This window comes from Raphanus sativus, chromosome 6 (genome assembly GCF_000801105.2).
Source record: "Raphanus sativus cultivar WK10039 chromosome 6, ASM80110v3, whole genome shotgun sequence".
Classification (NCBI taxonomy): domain Eukaryota; kingdom Viridiplantae; phylum Streptophyta; class Magnoliopsida; order Brassicales; family Brassicaceae; genus Raphanus; species Raphanus sativus.
Genome location: NC_079516.1, coordinates 21,336,810 through 21,358,914, shown reverse-complemented (window position 1 = coordinate 21,358,914; position 22,105 = coordinate 21,336,810). Strand labels below are relative to the sequence as shown.

Sequence of the window (22,105 nt, the reverse complement as noted above, 5' to 3'; positions counted from 1 at the left end):
AAAATCTTAAACCTAACTATTTGATAATAGACTTTGGTTTGGTTCGAATCGTTTTCGGTTAGGTTGATTCGGTTCAATCGGTTCGGTTCAGTTTTTTTGCCAATCCCTAGGATTTAGGATTGCGGATCTTCAAAATCCCGCAGGCTAACCTGTGGCCCATCCCGCATTTGGTCAGTCCCGCATTTGACTCGTCCCGTCTTGAGTCCGTCCCGCGAAACCCACAATTTTACGGACTTATCAAATAGAGGCCTAATTCTTCCCCGCAGCTAGCCTTTACGGGTCAGGTCCGCGATCCAAGTCTTTGATTACCATCCCTAACTATCTCCATGTTATATGTCTCATAGCGATAATTCTATTTTTTGTATTGTTGAGTTATCTAATATACTACATGCGTGCAAACTTGCTTTATCGAATATATATCTATATATATTGAATTCAAATTTTAGCTCGCTCACTATATTAATATGGACAGGACTTGGATTCACCCCCTCGGGTGAATCTTTAAATTTACCACTTGATTTATAACTAATCAAACTGACATGTGGATAATTAGATAAAAAATATTAAATATATTTAAAAATAGCTAAAAAAGAATAATTTCAATTTTAAATCCGAAATCTTAATTTCTAAACCCTAAACATTAATTCATAAATCCAAACCCTATACCCTAAACTCAAATCCTAAACCCTAAACCCAAATCTTAGACCCTAAACTCAAACCGTATACGCTAAACCCAAATCCTAAACCCTGAACTCAAATCCTATATCCAAATGTTAGATCCTAAACCCAAACCGTATATTCTAAACTCAAATTATAAACCCTAAACCCAAACTGTGAACCCTAGATCTAAACTCTATACCCTAAACCCAAATCATATACCCTAAACCCAAACTGTATACTCTAAACCCAAATCCTAAACCCTAAACCCAAACAATACTTACTTCGGGGTGCTATCACTAAACTAGACAAAATTACGTAGTAATTCTTTGGGGTTTACGGTTTGGGTTTAGGGTTTAGAATTTGGTTTTAGGGTTTACGGTTTGGGTTTAGGGTATAGCATTTGGATCTAGGGTTTAGATTTAAGGTTTACGGTTTGGCTTTAAAGTCTAAGATTTGGGTTTAGGGTTTAGGATTTGGGTTTAGGGTTTAGGGTATAGGGTTTGAATTTAAGAATTAATGTTTAGGGTTTAGAAATTAAGATTTAGGGTTTAAAATTGACATTGTTATTTTTTAGATATTTTTAAATATATTTAATACTTTTTATTTAATTATCCACATGTCACTTTGATTGGTCATAAATCAAGTGGTGAATTTAAAGGTTCACCACAGGAGGTGAACCCAAGTCTTGTCCTATTAATATATCCATACTGTAAACGGCAAAACCCCCTTAGGTTCTCATCCTAGCCTCCAACAAATACATAATTACTTCCGGTTTCATTACAATTAATTCCTATAGATTTACCATCAACTAGATTTTGACACGTGTTTTTGAAGCGCGAGATATTTTACGATGAAAAATTTCACTAATAATTTAACAAATATTTTGGTAATTTTTAAAGATTGTGTATTTAAAATATTTTTGCATTTTAATCAGTATTTTTAAATTCAACCCGATTGTGATTATACCGGTTAATCCGGAGATCTGACAATTCAATTTATGTTTTTAAAATATTCATATTAAAAAATCACTAAAACCCGAGACTAACCGATTCAACTGATGGATGACCGATATGTAATCTAATTAGATTTAAATTGTAATAGTTTCATAATTTGTAATCTTATAATCGAAATTTTAAAGTTCACTATTTTGCAATTTATGAAATTATGACGTTTCTACAAAATTTTAAAGAGAAAATGATAGATATAAAATAACTAAGATTAATTATTGTATTATTTAGAAACATTGATAGTAGTATAAAAAATATATTGTTTGGACACATTGATAGTACTATAAAGAAATAAGTATATTGTTTGGAAACATTGATAATAGTATAAAGAAATAAGTATATTGTTTGGAAACATGGATAATAGTATAAAGAAATGAACATTAGTGATTTAATGTATGTTTAACTATAAAGTATAAAGGTGTATTTAATTTAAAAACTTACAAAATAAATGTTAGGTCCAACAAAATGTTTTTGTTTTAATAAAATAGATTTGATCAAAAAAGAAAGATTCCCCATCAATTTCTCTTTGAGGTGGTTATAAATTCTCGCTTTCCATAACTCAAAATACACCATCTCTCTCTCAAGCAAACTTGGCATAACCAAACATAGCTCCACGACCATAACACCATTAACTATGAAATATATATATATAATTTTGATTAATTTTCATTAGAAACTCATAAATGTCTTAAGTATATGTTTGTTATTTATATGTTTCGACTCTATTTGTAAGTTTAATATGTTTGTGCAGCAATTAAACAATGTTTATATGTTTAAATCACTTAAATTTGGGTATTTTCTTATGAGTTTTAACCTTGTAGTCTATATTATGAGTTATACGTTTATACGTTAAAGTTATTTAAATTCTAATGAGTTTTAACCTTGTAGTCCATATTATTTCGACTATTATCAACCGATTTCTTTTCCCACAAAAAATTACTAATTATATTTAGAGAGTTTTATTGGAAGTGGATGTTTTATTTTTCTTTTTTCCAAATGCGATGAACTAATTATATTGTTTTCAAAAGATTTACTTGTTGCATGATTTAATCGCACTCATGATTTCTAGAGCTATATATATATATATATATATATATATATATATATATATATATATATATAGACATTCCAAACAATCATGGCTTTTTTGACATCATTGTTTGTGGAGTTCAGAGAGAACGCTTTCCATAGTGAGTTCTTAAGCTTTGACTTAGTCAACCCTTCTCCTATATTTTATGGTTTATAGTGAACCAAATAAGATCGTTTCCGAGTGAAAGCTACCATCGTCACACTCACTCCAATATAATGATACTTTCTCACGTGTTTTTTTTTTCAATGGCTGAATTAATTATCTTTCTCAAAAAATTCCAAGAGATACTTCTCTATATATACCTCATTTGAAAGGTTTCAGTGTTTTCTCTACATGCAAATACGTAAGAACACTCGCATGTTTTTTTTAAATTGGAAACTATTTGGAATAGGCCTTACTGGACTATTCCACAAATATGTTGAACACTAACTTTTCTTCATCTTTTAGTTAGGCTTTACATAGTCATCATAATCCCTTGAGATTATTTGTTCCCCTTCTTTAACTTAAGTGACCATTAAAGAAAATATTTATACCACTTCATCTTCCAACTTATATAAAAAAGTTAGCTTTTTCAATTTAATTTACATTTCGCGATTAACATAAAAATTGTATTGTCAAGCGATAAAAATTGTGCAAGAACTACAACATTATTTCTGTCGTTTGTGAATCATCGCTACTGTTGTGGTAAGCGATTGTAAAAGAGAAGAGCAACACTTTTATTTACCGAAAAAACATCCGAGAGCAGCAACTCTGAAACGAATGCAACTTTAGTCTTGTATCATTGGGAAGAAGATCCTTGCAAAGTATGACCTTAATTTATTTCTACTGTCAAAGAGCTGAAAATAATCATTGCTACCTACATACCACAAAAAAAAGATTTGTCTAAATGAACAAAGGAGCAATCAAATTGTCACTAAGTAGATAACATGGGGACAGAGGGTTTAACAGGAAAAATACATGAGCACTCTAATTATAATGGGAGAAGAAGGTTAATAAGTCATGCCACTCTCCAGCTGGATCAACGTACTTTACTACTACGATGACAACACTGGCACTCTCACATAAGTGTCGTTTTGGGGGAAAATCAATAAGAAAAGATAATTTCCAAGTCACAATTAAAACAAAGAGAGCGGCAGTAAAAGAAACATATTCTCCACGGTGATGCTCTCTAATAAAACTATTCTCCACCATGAAGTCAGAAAAGATAAGAAAGTTATATTATTTGATTTACGAACCTGAGAACAGATGTGATCTTCAGCTTAACGTCTATTCTCTCTCTGTCACTCCATTGCAGGAAATGGTTGCCAGGCGAGAAGATATCAGCAGGGCGATGAGAAGCTGCTATTAAAAGGATGTCACCGATTTTGCTGTTTATAAGCTTCTCTTCATCCTGCATAAACACTTAAAAGACAATTCTTTTTATAAGAAAAAAACAGAGCCTGATCTGAAGGTAAGCATCAAGGTATGGGAGTGATGTGTTGGCACCTGGCACCATACCCTTTCGGAAACAGCCTCCGCATCAAGAAGGTGTCTTTCATTTAAAACTAAAAAGTAAAAACTTAAGAATGTAAGAAAGAACATATCACTATTGTGTAAGGGAATATTTAAGTACCATGATATTTGTATATTTGATGAAGCTATGTCACTAACGGAAGTCGTCGGATCGATTTGGATCAAAATAACAGTATCTTAGGGATCACATCAACATCTGTAGCCTTGATTTCGTCTAACACCGAGACAAACGAACAAAGCATCGAGATTTAGACACAACTCACAAATTCATGTTCTAAGTTTCAAACTTCAGTAAAAGAACTATTGAACTTACTCACAGTAGTTTCTGTTCCAAGGATTTCACAGCTTGTGACTTTCCGGTGGAGATGGGAGACTTTCCATTGGATTTCATTGGTGTTGCGGTAGCTTCTGCAGTGGAGGTTTTCGATTAGGGTTGGACTGGATATCAAATGAAGCATTTTATATAGAAGGAGGAAGAGGGGGAGGTGGAACGAAACAATTACAAAGGATTAAAGAACATAATACATTGATGAAGAGTGGGTTACTGTAACACTGTGACAATTAAAGTGGAAGAGTCGGAAGATCAAAACTCAACCCTTCCGAGACTAAAGGCTAGAAAGCTACATAGGCTTGAGTTTCCATTTAAAATAGCCCAAAAGAAGGATTAATTTTGTGTTAAGCTTTTCTGACGTAGCGAGTTAAAACTCTATGATTGGTCTGAATTATTAATCTGACGTTGATATTTTTATTTTAGATGATGAGATTATACACCTTTTAGTATTGTAAGATTTCAACTAGATTTTGATCCGCGCTTCAGAAGCGCGGTTTATTTTGGATTTTAAAAGATTTTGAAATAGTAGTTTTTTATTGTTACACGTTATTGTGTTACGAAGTGTATTATATCAAAGAAGAGATTTTAAAATTATATAATTTATAAATTGGTTTATTTGATATTATGCATGCACAAGCTTATGTAATTCTTTTTTAGGGCATAGACATTTTATCCGAATCTAAAAATTTGAAACGAAACTGACCCAGAAATATAGATTCGGGTTCGGTCCGGGTCCACGGCAAAGTATCTATTGGGTATTTTTTGGACCCACGAGTCTCTATCGAATCCATGTCCTATCCAAGACCGATCGGATGTCTAAAGTACCCAAAATATTTTGTGTATATTAAGTGTATTTTAATATTTTGAATATCACAAATAATTTTTAATTTTTAGGTTTGTGTTTTCGGTTATAGTTTCGGGTTTCAGGTAATATCTCAAAACCTAACATTTTTATTTTGTGTTTGACCAAATAAAAAGTAGACTTATTTTGAAGTCTTTTTTTTGCAGACGTAATTAAACATAACTAGAAGTCTACACTTTATTTAACTTTTTTGAAAAAAATCTTTTAACATTATAGTCAAACATAAAAAAATGATATATCTTTGTAAACTAGCTTCTTGTAATTAGTGTCTTTCAAAATAATCAAAGTTTTGGCCAAAGACAAAAAATATTTTCTTGGAGACTTATAAGTAAGTTTTGTTGTAAAGATACAGTCAAATACAAAAACTGATCTTTTATACGTCGACTTCTTTGTACGTCTATCAAATTTTTTGTTTTGTTTTCAAAGATAAATGTGTCAACTTTTCGTTAAGTGCACACTATAAAAATTTAAATTTGGTCAATTGCAATACTTGTGCTTTGACTGGCAGACTGCCGTGTAAGTCTATGCCTTATTGTAGACACGACGCCTAAGTAACTCTACTGTCACGACATATATCTAAATAGTGATGAAAACCAAGTGATTAGTTACCTTTTTCTGGTGTAAATTTGTTTTCAAACTTTTCCACCGTCCAAACTTCAAATATCACCAAAATAACAGATGGTCTATAGCGTAGAAGCCTCTCAGCCTTACACACTGAGATGAAAGGCTTATTTAAGACAGCTTTACGCATGAGAGACATAAAGATAACCTTGATACATTTTGAGATGATGATATATGGTGTTTTTTACATCATTGTGTATATGTTTTTAATTAGTTTTTGTCTATAACTCGTGTCAGTCTAGTCTTTTCTGAACCATTACAGGTCTGGAGTAGGTAGAAGAGTAAAGAAAGGGTGCATGACGAAATTGGAGTAATCTTGCGGAGAACATCCATGAGGAGCAGTCCCGAGACTGTTCTCACGTGGAGCAGCCAGACGAAGCAGCCTAAAGGTTGTTCCCGACAAATAAGGAAACCTCAAAAATATTTCGGGATTTTTGCCCTGGCTACCCTATTTTCTCTTTACCTAAGGTGCCTCCTTATAAAGAGCGTCTCCTAGCTATTTTACTTTTTTACACTAGTTTTACAAGAGACCTAGACTTGGTTTTAGGCGATTTTGCAATCTTGTAAGGGAGAAGGCTCCATCTCTCATAGAGAAGATCCATCTCTCATAGAGAAGATCATCCTGAACCATTTTGTTTCTTACTCTTTTCTAATGCAGTATTATTCAGAAATCATGTTTTTGATTGTTTGCATCACGATCGTGTAGTCGGCTAGGTCGCTTAGAGTTCTAGGGTGTTGAAACTCGAGGTGAACATAGATAAGCAAATTCCATTTATTTTTCATTCATATATTGAATGAGCTTAGTATCCCTAATCAGTGAAAGTAGATATTAGGGTATTAGGTGAACATTATCGGACTTGATCTCTAAAGCTTATCATCGTATCTTACCCCAAACAAAGGTTTAGGTGGTAAGATCGACTCGCAAACGGAACAGCACCACAACAGTGGGCTGTTTCAGTTGAGTGATCCGAGTTCTAGACTGTGTTCCATTGTTCTTGAATAATTATTTGGTTCCATATCAATACCCGATGAAATACCCTAAGCTGGGTTCTTGTTTAAATCGAATTTAATCTCTAAGTTTGTTTGTTATCTACGTCACTCTTAATCACAAAACCATCTTTGTTCATAGCTTAAAATTGAATTCATAAGAGTAAAGTGTAGACTGGTCCTCTAGATTGAATCTCAAATACTACAATTACAACTGCTAAGCTTGACAGTAGCAAAGATTCAATTTTAGTGTATCGGATGATTATTCAAACCTGATAGATATGATGACGAATCCGATAGATTGGCCAACATTGGCATCGGAAATTAAGGTTTTCCAGACACTACATTAAGATTTTGAGGATGTGAGCCTTATTCATATTCTTAGGAGTAAAATGTCCGGACAGACTCACTAGCGAAAGAGGCAAGGAAAATAGGTGGTATTTTCGAGACATAGGTGCCCCTCATAGAATTGATTCGTCTGAACACAACATAAGAAAAAAGAGAGATACCAATTTAATGTTTGAGCTTTTCAAACTCTAGATTGGTTGTTTACGGTGGTTGAAGAAATCTATGAAAATGAGATTTTTGTAAATAAAAAAAATTAAATACTAATGATATTTTTAAAATATTTGAAACAATTAAAAATAATATTGAAATTTTTTGGAAAAATATTATTAACAAAATGGTTATATTTTAATTTTACCTCAAATTATAGGTCATTTTAGTTATAGGTCATTTTATCAAACACCCCCTTAAATTTTAGTTATATATATATATATTTTCTTTTGGGGTGAGAAACTCCTTAAAACACATTAGAGTTACTCAGATCATTTGAATTAATAAATAAACACTAAAAACAAGAATCTAGAATTAAATTTTTATTTTTATTTTAGTTTCTAACACTGAATTTAAAATGAATAAAAAGAGTTTTTCGGAACGTTGGTAGAAAGATTAGAATGCGATCATAAAACGTTTAATTCAAGCAAGCAATTTAATGTATAGAAAAGTTACATGGATAATAAATATATTAAGCAAACAAAATAAATCATCGACACAAAAAAAAGAAAAAAAATCATCGACACAACACAAGACAAGCAATATTTTCTTAAAGAAATGTATCAGAAAACAATTCAAGCTTTTTGTGGCGCAGCCGCAAGAGTTTCTGGAGCCTTGGCCGGAGTTACAACCACTGGAGCTTCTGTGACCTTGGTGGATGGACTTTCAGCTACTGGTGCTGGGGCAACAACTTCTTTCTTGTCTTCCACGGCTGGCTTCTTCTCCTCCACTGCCGCCTTCTTCTCCTCTTCCACGACGGCTTTCTTTTCCTCCACTGGCTTCTTCTCCTCTACCAATGCTGGTTTCTTCTCTTCTACCATCGCCTTCTTTTCCTCTTTCACGGCTGGCTTCTTCTCTTCTACCGCCACCTTCTTCTCCTCTTCCACGGCTAGCTTTTTCTCCTCCACAGCCACGGGAGCAGGAACCACTATCGGTTTAATCTCTTCTTTCTTCTCTTCTTCTATTTCTATCTCTTTCACACTATTTGTAGTTCCCTCTTCCTTGGAAGTTTCATCAGTTTTCACGACTCCATCCACAACTTCTACCTCTCGTGACTTTTCCGCCGCCGGGAGAAACAAACATACTTTCTCAAATATGAAGATTACTGGTCCGGAACTGGTTGGCGAAGTGTCACATGCAGCCTTTGATCCGGGAAATCCTGAAATTGACAGATCACATAAAAGGATTTATTAACTCATATCCTGTAATATACAATGTACTAATCTAATATCAATTGTCAATCATTATTTCCACCATGGACATCGTGACGTTTATGAGGATTGCTCATTTTTGATATAGTTTCAGGTAATATATCACATGTAAGAACCAAGTAATTTAACATCTAAGATTGTTATCCAAAATATACCAAAAACATCAATACCGTTCATTATGGTTTCTAAAATAGCCATCCAACGTTTTACTAATTTGTATAAAGGTTGAACACATCAAGGACGGGTTTAGATAGGTTGAATCATTTCAAAACGGATAACGCTAGAGAACATACAATTAAATGATTAATGGTGTGCCGTAACTCGTAAGTACAGTACTCAACTTGTTTTAGCTAAAATTGAAGTACATACCAATTTCTACAAGTGCCTCCAGGAATTTGTGCACTTCGGCAGAGTGTTTCGTTAACCCGTCCTCCATAGGCTCCCTCACCAAGGCCTACGTATATAAACATCATAATCGATGATACATTAATAATGACTAGTGGTTACTTTTAAAATTTATAAGAGAAATTTAAAAAAAGAAATTGAATTTATACCTTGAATTCAGCAGACGTGGCTTCGTAGATTTCCACGACCTTGGCTTCCAGTTCGGTCCTCTTCTCCTCAATCTCCTTGTTTATTGCTTCCTGAAAATTAATTTTAAGAAACCATACAAGCATAATATGGAATTGTAATTTATAGATCTAAATACCTTAGAATCATCAAAGGTTAAGCTCTTACTAGCCTCAACAACGACAACTTTCTTTGTTGGGCTTCTCTCGAACAATTTCTTTATTGTTGGAACAACCCTTGATTTCCAGTAACCCATACTTTGCGTCTATTTAATAATCCTACAACGAGAAAAAACAAACTACTATAAACTTTCCTAGATATACATTTTTTTTTAGATATACTTAAAGTTTACATGAAAATGACGGAAACAAAAGATCGTAATCTTAAAGTAAGCGATTCAACGAGACAAGACTATTTGATTCATGTATACAAACCTTTGTAATTGACGTAATACACATTAGCTCCCTAGTTCTAATTTCTAAAGACTCAAGAAAATATCAAATTAACGTAATAATTAACGAGCATTATAAAATAAGAAACACATCTTTTCACGTCTAAATAATCGAAAACGTTTTTATGTATTTATGAAAATGTACACTGATTTATATATTTTTTTTTGTTCTTGATGATACGTACTTGAGATGATGATCGTCTTGAGTCTCTTCGTTGTTCTTCGTTAATTCTCCAACTGTTTAGTTGTTGTTTACCTGATTTTTAAGAAGCCCCTTTCGTATTATAGAAGGGATTATCTTCTAGTCACTATTTGCTTTTTAACTAAATTACGTGTCTACCCTTTTTAAAAAAAATCTTTCTATACCTTTCTCCGGTGCCGCCAGGACCGATTCTGTTCGATGGTTGCCTGGTCGGCAAGCTCGTTTATCAATAGTAAACTAGAACCAGTTACGTAAAATCCATGAAAACATATACTCCCTCCGTTCGAACTACATGACGTTCTACTACGTTTCTCTTAAACTAAGAAAGTTGATGTAATGCCTAGTACCTTTTTGTTAGTGTTCAATGTCAAATTTGCTTCATATCATTATCACTACATATCATTAACTACAGGGATAGTAAAAGTCATTTTATTTATCATTTTTTGCATTGAATTTTGTGAACGACATATATATTGACACAAAAGAAAGGCAGTAGAACGTCATGTAATTGCGAATAGAGGGAGTATTTGTTTTGTTTTACGTACTTCCTCTATTACATTTCAAGATCTGATTTAGTAACTTTCTATGGAATATCTGAACCGAACTTTTGTATTGTTAAAGCCTTTTTCAAAAAAAAAAAAAAGACTTTTGTATTGTTGTCATTTTGAGTTCCTGGTTTTCTTCCAAAACCGGTCAGGCTCAAAGAGAAGACAGATAACATACGTACTGGCATTGGTATTGCAATTACAGTTGGCAAATTCAAAAGATGGGACCTGCCATGGTGATCTGTAAGGTACATCATGTAGTCCTTTATCTAGTATTAAACTTTATTATAAGCTATCTTGGTCTATAATATTATATTGATAGTTCAATTAAATATGTGAATGTATATACTGGCTATGGTATTTTGTCAACTTAGTGGCTGTTATTTTGATTTCGTGTCTTCATTAAATTAAGTATTAATTCCTGTATATCCCATAGATTCTTATTTAGCATAATTAATTATTTTCTCAAGATAGACATCCCACCCTCAACATCTATGGACAAAGCATGAAATCTTCATCGATTACAACATGGTATACACTTCTGTATATGATGGTTTGATTGAATAGGAAAATCAAAAAGAGAAGTTGACCAAAAAAAGAAAGGAAAACAAAGAGAGAAAAATATTAATGATTGACATTTTACAGATGACAAATGCTTAACCATATAATAGATGATTCAAATTAGCATATTAAAATTCCAAAAATTATATGCAATCTAAATAAAAATGGGAAATCTCTTCAATCCAATAATTTGATAAAAGGTCCATTAGTATTTTACAACAAAATTAGGGTTTTGAGTTATAGAAAAAGACGATTTATAAAAATATCCGAAAAAATATTTACAAAATATATTTACCATATCACAAGAAATACCATGAAAAATGGATCTCATAGGGAAATTCATGGTTGCATTTAAACTAAGTGCTCATAAAATAAACTGATTAATTGTCGCTTATAATATCATCTATATAATATTTCTTAAATGGCATTATTAATCACCCTTAAAAATATATAATAAAATTTGCTAATCTGACTACAAAATGGTATGCATATAAATTGATTAATCAAATATGTTGCAACTATCATATTCTACAGTTTTATAACTATGATTTATATAAGGTTCACTAAAGTAACAGCAAATTAAGTATGTTTTGGAACTAATTAAATAACCGCATTCATGAAATAAAACAGATCAATTTAGCTTTCTACCATAGCAAACGCTTTCTCTTGAAAAAAGTACCCTAAAAGAACTTTTTGGGTGATAATAATGAACTACTATTATAATTAGATTTAACGTTGCAACAACACAAAATTATAAGAACTAACTCTTTTTATTAAATTTATAAACTCTCTTCAAACTAAATCAATGTATTTCTCTTGATGGAACATCTCTGCATAAAAACATGACAAATACATCTTTTCCTAATAATAATATGGAAATATTCCTAAACTCGATATGTTTTTTTTTTCTTTATCCATCAAACTTCACTTTAGTGAGCTAACTTGCTCCTCAAGTTAATTGGAATTATCCAACATTCTTCCCCTTATTTCCAACTTGAATCTTAGGCTTGTTGATCTATTGAACTCCGATGAACTTGCGCATTTCGTTGAACTTGATTCTTTCCAATGGTTTTGTGAGTATGTCTTCCTTTTCCTCTACTCCAGGTACATGTCTAACCTCAATAAAATTGAACTCCACACATTTCCGAATGAAGTGGTACTTTGAGAGTATGTGTTTGCTTCTCCCATGAAACACCGGGTTTTGGTGAGAGCAATAGCTGAGAGTATGTGTTAGATGTCCAATGTTTTAAATATGAAGATTTTGATACATCATTGGCTTTAGAATATATTAATATTTCAAATAATTTAATTTAATAGTATCTTAAATTATATTTATATCTAAAAACAAATTACAAAAAAATAATTTCTTTTAAAATATTTTTTCAATAAATTTATTAAAAATAAAAATATATATTTAAAAAAATATTTTTTTACATTTAAAATTTAATTAAATAAATCTAATTAATATAATCCTTATTATCAATAGAATATCAAAACCAAAATACATATATGTTATATATAATATATTTATATTATTCAAATATAAGCAAATTATATATCATATACTTATCTCTTAGTGTTTGATGGACAACATCTATCTTCCTTATGATTTACTACATGTTCATAATTCAAAACTCATATCTTTTAATCGACATTCTATATTTTTGGACAACATATCATAAGTCAACAGATGATCAAATATAACAATCAATCAAGACAATCAACCACGACTATACAACTTGTTAGTGTATTTTCAAGTACAAGTGATTCGTGCTCAGCCTACGCCTACGGAATGATAAGATGAAGGAGACAAATAGTCGTAGTGCTTTCTCTTACTTCAGTAGTTGATGAACATGGAGATCCTGCTTTTAGGATACTGCCATAAGGGTATGGGCCAGTATGTATCGCCAGTGTCTTCGTATCACCAAGGGATATTGGTCATTAGGCAGGGGCTGCCTATCTGTATAGGCCGCATGGTCCGTAGTGAAGGCCGCATGGTCTTCATGATGCATAGTCAAAGGTTCATGATGCATGGTCCATGGAAGGAGTGGGGATTTATATCTGCATCCCACAGTGGGGATTTCCTACATACCCCTCAGAAGGGGATCAAGCCATTTGTAATTCATATATTGGAGGCACGTAGCCTGATGAATGCACGTGGCCTGATGGAGGCGCGGAGCCTGATGAAGGCACGTGGCCTGATGGAGGCGTGGAGCCTGATATAGGCATGTGTCCTGATGCAGGCGCGGAGCCTGATGAAGGCACATGGTATGATGGAGGCGCGGAGCCTGATGAAGGCATGTGGCCTGATGAGCATGTGGCTCTGTAGTTGATAGGAGTCATCTATTATAGAAGACACATGGCCGGAATAGATGGTGGGATCGTCGAGATGCTGCAGTGAGCATGGAGCTTCGATATGCTTCATGGAGCTTCGATATGCTTCATGGAGCATGGAGTGTCCCTGCCGATGAGCTGGAGAGCGTAGCCCGAACCAGTATACAGAGTTGTAGGCATGCTTCCATGAGCATAGGACGCCATCCTGTTGGTGGTAATCACATGGATTCGTCTTCCATAGACATGTCAGTGGAGATAGTCTTTTAGGCCAATTCTTGCCTTGGTAGCCGTCAAATCGGCTATGGGGTTTATGTCTTCTGTAGATGGACTTCTTCCTCTATTATGGACGCACAGAAATGAGTATAGAGTCTCATCTGGCTGATAGTAATCGCCGGGATTAACCTATCATAGGCGTATCGAAGAGGAAGGTCTTCTAGGTATCAAATATTGCATGGGCGGCTGTAGAACTTGTGATCTCTGTCCATGAACGTCTTGACCTCTTCATTAGGGTTTATGAGCCCTTTCTTTATAGTAGAAGTCATGCCTGCTCTTTAGAATTTTTGAAATATTCAATATATCCTTAGATAATAGAATATTTCCAATTTTATTAAAGGCGACCAAATATTTTGAAATACTTCCTCTTTCTTTTCTTGGATTTAAGGAAACTCGACCATATTATGATAAATATGGATGTTTACATTTATCTTGAAGTTTTCTTTTTTACTCAGAGGCAAGAGTAATTATATGACCTGGAATCTTGAACCCGGAGAAGGGTTCGGACCCTGGAAGCATGGACATGAACCTGGAGAAGGGGTCGGACTCTGGAAGCAGGAAGCTGGGAAATCTCCTCATGGATTATTTTTCCCCAACAGTTTGCCCCTTATTTTCTGGCTTCATGTTTGAAGGCAGGAAATAACATAACTTTCTTCATAGGACTTCATGAGTTGCACCATAGTACCAATTTTCGTGATGAATTTGGGATACGATGTCGGCTCGTCTACTAAAGAAGATGCCAAATCATGAGCCACCAAACTGTCTTGTCGGTAGTGCTTAGATGTACTTGCGCATGATCTGGTCTGGAACAAGTAGTATATTTGTCAGTACACCTTATAGGCATAATGTCGTGGCTTGGACCAACGTAGATAGACTTTCAGAAATGCTTTAAAGGTTGTGTGCTTGGTCTGAGTGATGAAGACCAGGCGGGTCTGGTTGTACTCTCGATTCTGATGGCCTGCAAATGGGAGTCCTGGTCTGGGAGTAGGAGAGAAATTATCCCAGGAGTTGAGATACACGGTCAAAGGCTCGTGGTGCCTTCTTTTATGATTAGGATGGCTCGTTCGTAGGCGGATCCACTGTCTTCGGATATTGAGGGAGTACCCGAGATGCTTGTGCTGCTCCTGGAACTAAACTCGGCCTTGGTTCAGGTAGGACTTCAGTTTGCATTTCTCGAAGACTCTCTGGTTTCATGAATCGTGTGCAGGAATGTATGAGTCGGGATCCATGATTTCTGAGAAGGAAAGTCTTGGCAAGGATAGGAGAATGAATAGGTTGAATATGACCCGGAGGCTAGAGCTGAGGATACTCATTGTTTATTTCGTTCGCCTTGCTTGCACCTTTTTGGCCTTGTAAAAGCAATAGTGGAGTTTCATTCAAGTCTTCATGCTGGTCCCCTTATTGCTTTTAGCATACTTGATGCTCCTCGAGGTTTCAATGCTGTAGGTGTAGCTTCTTGCCTTGTCTTAGAATTGTACCTTGACCTCTGGCAAGGGGACATCCAGCATGTCTGTCTTGGTACCTGGTGATAACCTAGTTGATTCTCGGTATCGGAGTAGATATCTTGGACATGTTGTTGGCGGCGAGCAGTAGTGTCCATGTTGAATGAAGAAGTTGGAAATATTAGTTGAATTCTGCCATTGATTTTTGGCCACTCTCAACTATGTAATTTTGCAACCTGCTCCCGGAGGTTGGCAACAATCAATGCGGGGATGACCTTTTGTCATGTTTTTCCTAAAACCTGGAGGATGCTGGACATGTCTTTGAAGACGTGATTTTTTGTAATCTGGAGGTTGTACGAAGTCTCATCCGAGAATTTGGAGGCTGGGTGGATTTTTCGTCCAGGGACCTGGTGGTTGGATGAACTTTTCGTCTAGGGATCCGGGGGCTAAATGGGCTTTTCGTCCAACAACCCGAAGGCTGGATGGACTTTCACCTAGGAACCAGAAGGCTGGATGGACTTTCGTCCAGGGACCCGAAGGCCGGATGGACTTTTCGTCCTGGGAACCGAGGGCTGAATGGGCTTTTCGTCCAATAACCCGAAGGATGGATGGACTTTTGCCTAGGAACCAGAAGGCTGGATGGACTTTCGTCCAGGGACTCGAAGGCCGTAGGGCGTATCCCTTCTTTAAACCGGAAGGGTTTAGTTCTATAACCCAAAAGTTATCTTAGGACCCTGGAGTCTTGTAACCCGAAGGTTCTTTACGACCAGAAGGCCTTATAGCCAAGAGGTTCCTTAGGACTCGGAGGTCTCATAACCCAGAGGTTCTGTAGGATCCGAAGGTCTTATAACCCGGAGGTTCTTTAGGGCCCGAAGGTCTTACTTCGACCCAAAAGGTGTATCAATCGATCGACGCGACTATCATTGTGTCGATCGATATTTTAAAAAGTGTATCGATCGATATTTTAAAATGTGTATCAATCGATATTCATATAGAATTATTAATCGACACTTTATCGCGATTTGCATACGAAAGTCTGAATTTGAGATCTTGATATAGATAATCTAATTGATTTTATCAAAGTTTGAGTTCGAGAACACATTAATACCTGTGAACCCGTAATCAATCAGAATAGACTGCATATTTTTCATACCTGGGAATATATCTGAATCTAGCTATTTCTCTTTAATCGTTTACAATCTTAAAATCAACAAATCGAGCAACTACCTTGCTTACCAATTAATTTACTGTTTACAATCTATTGATCTAGCTATATTTAAAAGACTTCAAACCTATTGTATAGTTCTAGAGTCTCTGTTAATTCGATCCCTAAGTACTACATCTAAACCTATTGTGTAGTAATTTGAATGATATTTAACTACTTCCTTAAACACAGCCGTTTCTTTCAATTACTAAACCAATAAATTACCAAACCATAACTAAATCTTAACATAGATAATTTACTTATTGTGATTTGATCATTTATTATGGTTTAGATAAATTACTAATCCATAACTAAATCTTAACATAGATAATTCAATTACTTAAGTTTGATAGTTAAAAAAAACGGATGTGTTTAATTTCACCTTTAATTTATATCATTATTCCAATAGATTATAAGATTGATTAACCTTTTTCTATCAAGCTGATCGACATATTACTTAGAGATGAAGTTTTTTTTTGGGTAAAGGATGAGTTTACGTTTTTTGTTTCTGTCCGTGAAGGCTTTCAGAATAATATATTTTACAGGCTGTAGAGATGAATTTGAGAAGATCAGAAAGGTTGAGGTTGCTCCACCGAGAGAGTTGTTACTATTAATCAATTTTGGACTTAATCCAATATTCACCATTATTTTGGCCCATTTTTTTTCTTATCGATCTGATTAATTTTTATGTTAATGTAGGTTTGTTTAATTTAAATTTCACCTTTAATTTATATATAACTGAAAAATAATATGTCTTAATATTATATTATGTTTAGTTCGTTTTTATTGGTTTTTAATTAATAAACGAAGTTTTTAGTTTATATATTTACAACTAATAGCACATGCTTCCATATAAAATTATGTAAAATATGCAAATTTGGAATTCATAAAGTACTTTCAAGATTTATTAAAAAATTTCGTATTTTTTAATTTTTATTATTTGAAAACTATTTTTTTATTTAATTTAATATTTGATAATATTTTGCAACAAAATATTGTCATGGTACTTTAAGATAATCTTAATTGCTTATTACTTATAACTAAAAATGTAAAATACAGATAGAAGTTAAAACTACATACCAAATGCTCTTAGTATATAAACACACGACCAAGTTTTGGCTATAAACAATAAATAAATTATCTATTATTATTTTTATTTTTTGTTCAAACTAAATAAATTATCTATTATAAACCACAAGTTTCTTATGTCATACTCAAATGTTTCAAATATATATCACCAAACATATAAAAATATATATATTAGAAAAACAATTCTGTGTGAATCAAAACTCTACTGATGTTTAAATGATAATACATATATTAATAGCTATTAGCAAAACAATTATACCAGCATATGCGGATAAAACACCTAATATATATATATATATATAAAATTTACTATTTTACCAATCACTTTACTAATTGTATTTATAAAACATACCAGTTATGTACCATATTGGTTTTATAGCATATTACTTCTGTAGTAAAGTGCTATTACTTTGTTATCAACACTACCAATCAAAGCTTTAGAAACAACCCTACAATGATAAAGTTTTAAATTCTATTTTCTCGAGTATATTGATATAGTGGACCGCAGAAGAGTACTAATAGGAATATATGTACCGTCGGCAGCTATTCTATAAAGAAAATCCACCAAGAGGTACACTAGTCATGGAAATCTGCTTTTAAAAATTTATTACTATAGAATATTTGAACTGTCGGCGGCTATTCTCTAAAGAAAATTCATCAAGTGGTACACTAGTCAGGAGAGTATACTAGTAGAACTTTATTTAATTTGTTTAATAGGTTCACTGAATTGCACAAATTAATTAATTTATTGATTAAATTTTATAAATATTTTTTTGAGGTATGCTATTTATTACTGTTAAACGAGTAAAGAGCAGGAGGACCTGGAACATTTAGATTATGGGTTCACCGACCAATAATATTCTATATTTTTTAAAGAGAAACATAATATTATCAAATTAAATTATCTTTTTAAAATAAAATATAAATAAATAATAATAGTAGTTGAAAAAAAGATTTTTTTAAGAAAATTTAATATTATTAACAAGACACTAAACCCTAAATCCTAAACAATTCGATAAATTTTAAATCCTTGAACTTTTTTTAAAAAATATATATTTTGAAACAGTCAGAAGATTACTAAATCTTTAACCCTAAATACTAAACCCTAAATTTTTGGAGAAAATTTAAACCCCAGGATTTATGATATAACCAAGGGTTTAAAATTTTCCTCAAGGATTTAGGGTTTATGATTTAGGGTTTAGAGTTTAGTATTTTACTGACCCTATTAAAAATATTTAAAAGAATTTTTGTTTTCTGGTTACAACTGCTATTATTATTTTTTTATTTTAAAAACATAATATAACTCAATAATATTTTATTTAATTTTTAAAAATATTTTGAATATGAAATAAAGAAATCATATTGGTTGGTAAACCTACATGTTTACCCTAGAGAATGAAAAGGGTGAACCCAAGAATTACTCAAACATTTATATGAAATAATTGAACGGGTGCCCGTTTTTAAGAAACCCATATTTTTGTTTAAGTACATATACATTAATATAATAAGTGTACGATATATAAAGAAATTTTCTTTTAAAAGGACTAAAATAAAAATAGTTCATACATAAAATTATGAAATATAAAATGTATTTTTATTATAATTAAATTATAAATAAACATGATTGTACAATTAAAATGATATATTGTTATGTTACTAAAATTAATAACTTTGATTTTTATTTAAAGGAAATAAATAATTTAAAATATTTAAGAAAAATTAATAAATATATTTTAAATTTTTAAAATGAAAGTAATATTTATTTTATTTGGAATGGGGCCCAAAAATCTTATTGTCGGGTCTGAACAAGTACCTCATGTCATCCCCTTATTATTAATCAAGAAACATTTTAAAAAATTAACCTTTAAAGAGTAAACTAATTTCAATGTTGCCATTATGCATACGTGTCATCCTCACAATCCTTCTCGGCCATCATTTACAATTATCCTTGATTTACTAGGGTTATTACATATAATGCCATTGGTACTATTATGTTTGTTACATGCTCTTCTTTATATTTATACTAGGGTAAGATGACACATATGCATTGCTTCTATTCGACATGCATAATACGTTAGGAGATTATATTCGACATAAATGTATAGTGAAATTCTTCTCCACTTAAAACGTGTATACATAACTTATACATTCATTCTTTTATATATTATTTTATATATTATATGTAAGAAATGCATATATGTATACATTTACATTTACATATACATTCTTTTATATATTCTTTTACTTATACATTCTTTTATATATGTATGCAATATGCAGTATGTAATATGTAAAAAAGTGAATATGTATACATTTATTTATACATTCTTTTATATATTCTTTTACTTATATATTCTTTTATATTTCATATTCTTTTTTTCAACATCACGAATATAGGAAACATATAATATTATTGCATGTTTTAGAATATAGGAAGCATATAAAATTATGAACCAAATTTATAGTAATTTGACGGTGATTGTTCTTATTTGGCTCAAAATTATAGAAATTAGTTACCTTCGGTGCGTAACGGTTTAGGAGGAAATACACATGATCAGTTCAAATCTTTGAATCAAATCCACTATACCATCGCCAAACAGTGAGTAAATTTGGGAGGTTGATTTGAAAAAATTGATTATTTGTATTATGACAACATATTATTTATAGAAGTAAGTACCCACGTTTCGTAACCATTACTTACCATATAAATTCGTATTATAATTAATTGTACATTAAAATATAAATATTATAATTTTATTACATTATTGATTATAATATTTGACTTTCAAACACTATACTCACGTTTTACTTTGCCGCGTTTTGGTTCAAAATTTAACATAAGAACTGTAAATGATCATAAGTTCATAACCAACATAAAAACAGTCAAATATTATAATCACTATCTATAAAATTTAAAAAATAGTCGTTACATATAGAAAGATTGGTTAGGTAAGGTACACACGAACACATTAATTGTTTCATATTTTGGTAAATATTAGCAGATTGAAAACTATTATTATGAACACTTCGAAAATCAAGGCGCAGGTCTTCACATTTAGCAAGGTGATCTCGATATCGACTTTGATATGCTATAAATAACCGGGAAGACACATGAATATATTTATACACAATTGGCATATAGTGTATGTTTTAGAAATTTATATAGACCTTTAATATTATGCTCTTATACATTGTCCACGTTCATATTATGTGCCAATGTTTGACATGCATAAAAACGATTTATTTTTTTATATATTATACTAACGATGTATATAATCCTATGTAAAATATTGTATGTAAAATATCAAAAAATCACCGGAGAGGCATAGATGTATACATGACTTATACACTCTTTTTTATATTACACGAACGACATATATAATAGCTTATAAAACATACATCAAACAATAGCATTGTACGTTTAATTTTATTTTCTTATAGTTTTAACTATTAGTAATTGTAACATTTTGGCCATGTATTCATAATTTTCCTTCAAATCAGTATTATCTATGTTTTAGAATATATTCGTATACAAAATTAGGAAAAAAATTTATATAAATTTGACGGTGATTGGTATTATTTAGATAAATCAGACACTGGGCGAAGGTAATTAACTAACTTCGAGCCAAATTATGCATATATGGCAGAAACTGAGTTAATGGTCAATCACTGAATAAATTTAGGAGGTTAACACAATTGTTTTCAAAATTATGTCAACATATTATTTCTAAAATCAAAAAATCATGGTCATTCCAATTTTGTAACCATTACTTACCATATAATTTTGTATTATTATTAATTGTATTTGACCATGATATTTATTTCTTTATTAAATCATGAGAAGATGATATACAAAATTATGAACTGGCTGAATTTGTGAGACGTTAAATAATGTTCATTATTGCTGTTTTTATATATTCAAACTATGAAAATGTTTTTGTTTCGTAATATTCATGGTTTCCAAAATTATGTTTTTATACAATCACTATTATAGAATTATAATCGTCTATAATTATTGCTAATTAGTATCCTAACTAGAATGTACTTTCCAAAAATATACAATAGAAACCACAATCAATCACGCAATATTTCTAACCACTACGCTGTCATAATAATTATATTGTATGGAACAGTAAGAATGATTTTAGTTCAGTTACGGTTTTCAATTCAGTTCAGTTTGGTAGGATTTAAACAAATAATAATTTGGTTTTCTTTGGGTTTTGATTTTCAAAAAAATGAAAAATCGATAAGGACCTAAAATAACCAGAAAACCGAACTGAAATTAACCGAAAAACCAAAAATATCCGAATTTAACCAAAATAACCAAAATATCCGAATTTTAAAGAAAATTATTCCGAAATTAGCTGAAAACCAATTATATCAGTTATTTTCTGGTATAAAATTGAAAACCGAAAATAACCGAAAACTAAACTGAAATTCAGTTTGGTTAATTTTGAAATTAATTTTTCAAAATTTTGGTTAACCGAAAACCAATGGTTAGGTTTGGTTTTGGAAAACCGAAATCGCAGGACTACTACACATTGTAATATTAATGTTGACTATATTTTTATGTAATCATTTTCACCCCGCACAAAGTG

At 32.1% G+C, this 22,105-nt stretch overlaps 1 protein-coding gene and 1 long non-coding RNA gene across 4 annotated transcripts; both read right to left on the bottom strand.

The window, feature by feature from the left end:
- Positions 1-3,297: 3,297 nt before the first annotated feature.
- On the bottom strand, positions 3,298-4,915 carry LOC108809767 (uncharacterized). 3 transcript variants are annotated; one of them, XR_008934956.1, is made up of 4 exons: positions 4,583-4,915; positions 4,370-4,483; positions 3,715-4,301; positions 3,298-3,613 (listed from the first exon to the last, which is right to left on the bottom strand). It is a non-coding gene; the product is annotated as an uncharacterized LOC108809767 (long non-coding RNA). The 3 variants fall into 3 exon arrangements; XR_001942902.2 differs by having other exon boundaries at positions 3,993-4,301; XR_008934955.1 differs by having other exon boundaries at positions 3,993-4,301; positions 4,587-4,915.
- A 3,106-nt stretch (positions 4,916-8,021) lies between these two features.
- LOC108809723 (plasma membrane-associated cation-binding protein 1) lies at positions 8,022-10,130 on the bottom strand. Its single transcript, XM_018581880.2, has 5 exons — positions 10,043-10,130; positions 9,546-9,684; positions 9,391-9,480; positions 9,206-9,290; positions 8,022-8,784 (listed from the first exon to the last, which is right to left on the bottom strand). Exons 2-5 carry the CDS (start codon positions 9,660-9,662, stop codon positions 8,201-8,203), a joined length of 876 nt encoding a protein of 291 aa, XP_018437382.1. The 5' UTR covers positions 9,663-9,684; positions 10,043-10,130; the 3' UTR covers positions 8,022-8,200.
- Positions 10,131-22,105: the final 11,975 nt, after the last annotated feature.

Excerpts from the sequence above, each read along its gene's own strand:
- LOC108809723 (XM_018581880.2), bottom strand. The coding sequence starts at position 9,662 with ATGGGTTACTGGAAATCAAGGGTTGTTCCAACAATAAAGAAATTGTTC. Across the intron at positions 9,481-9,545 it reads TAACCTTTGATGATTCTAAG|GAAGCAATAAACAAGGAGAT; the intron begins GTATTTAGATCT and ends ATTAATTTTCAG. Across the intron at positions 9,291-9,390 it reads CCACGTCTGCTGAATTCAAG|GCCTTGGTGAGGGAGCCTAT; the intron begins GTATAAATTCAA and ends TTATATACGTAG.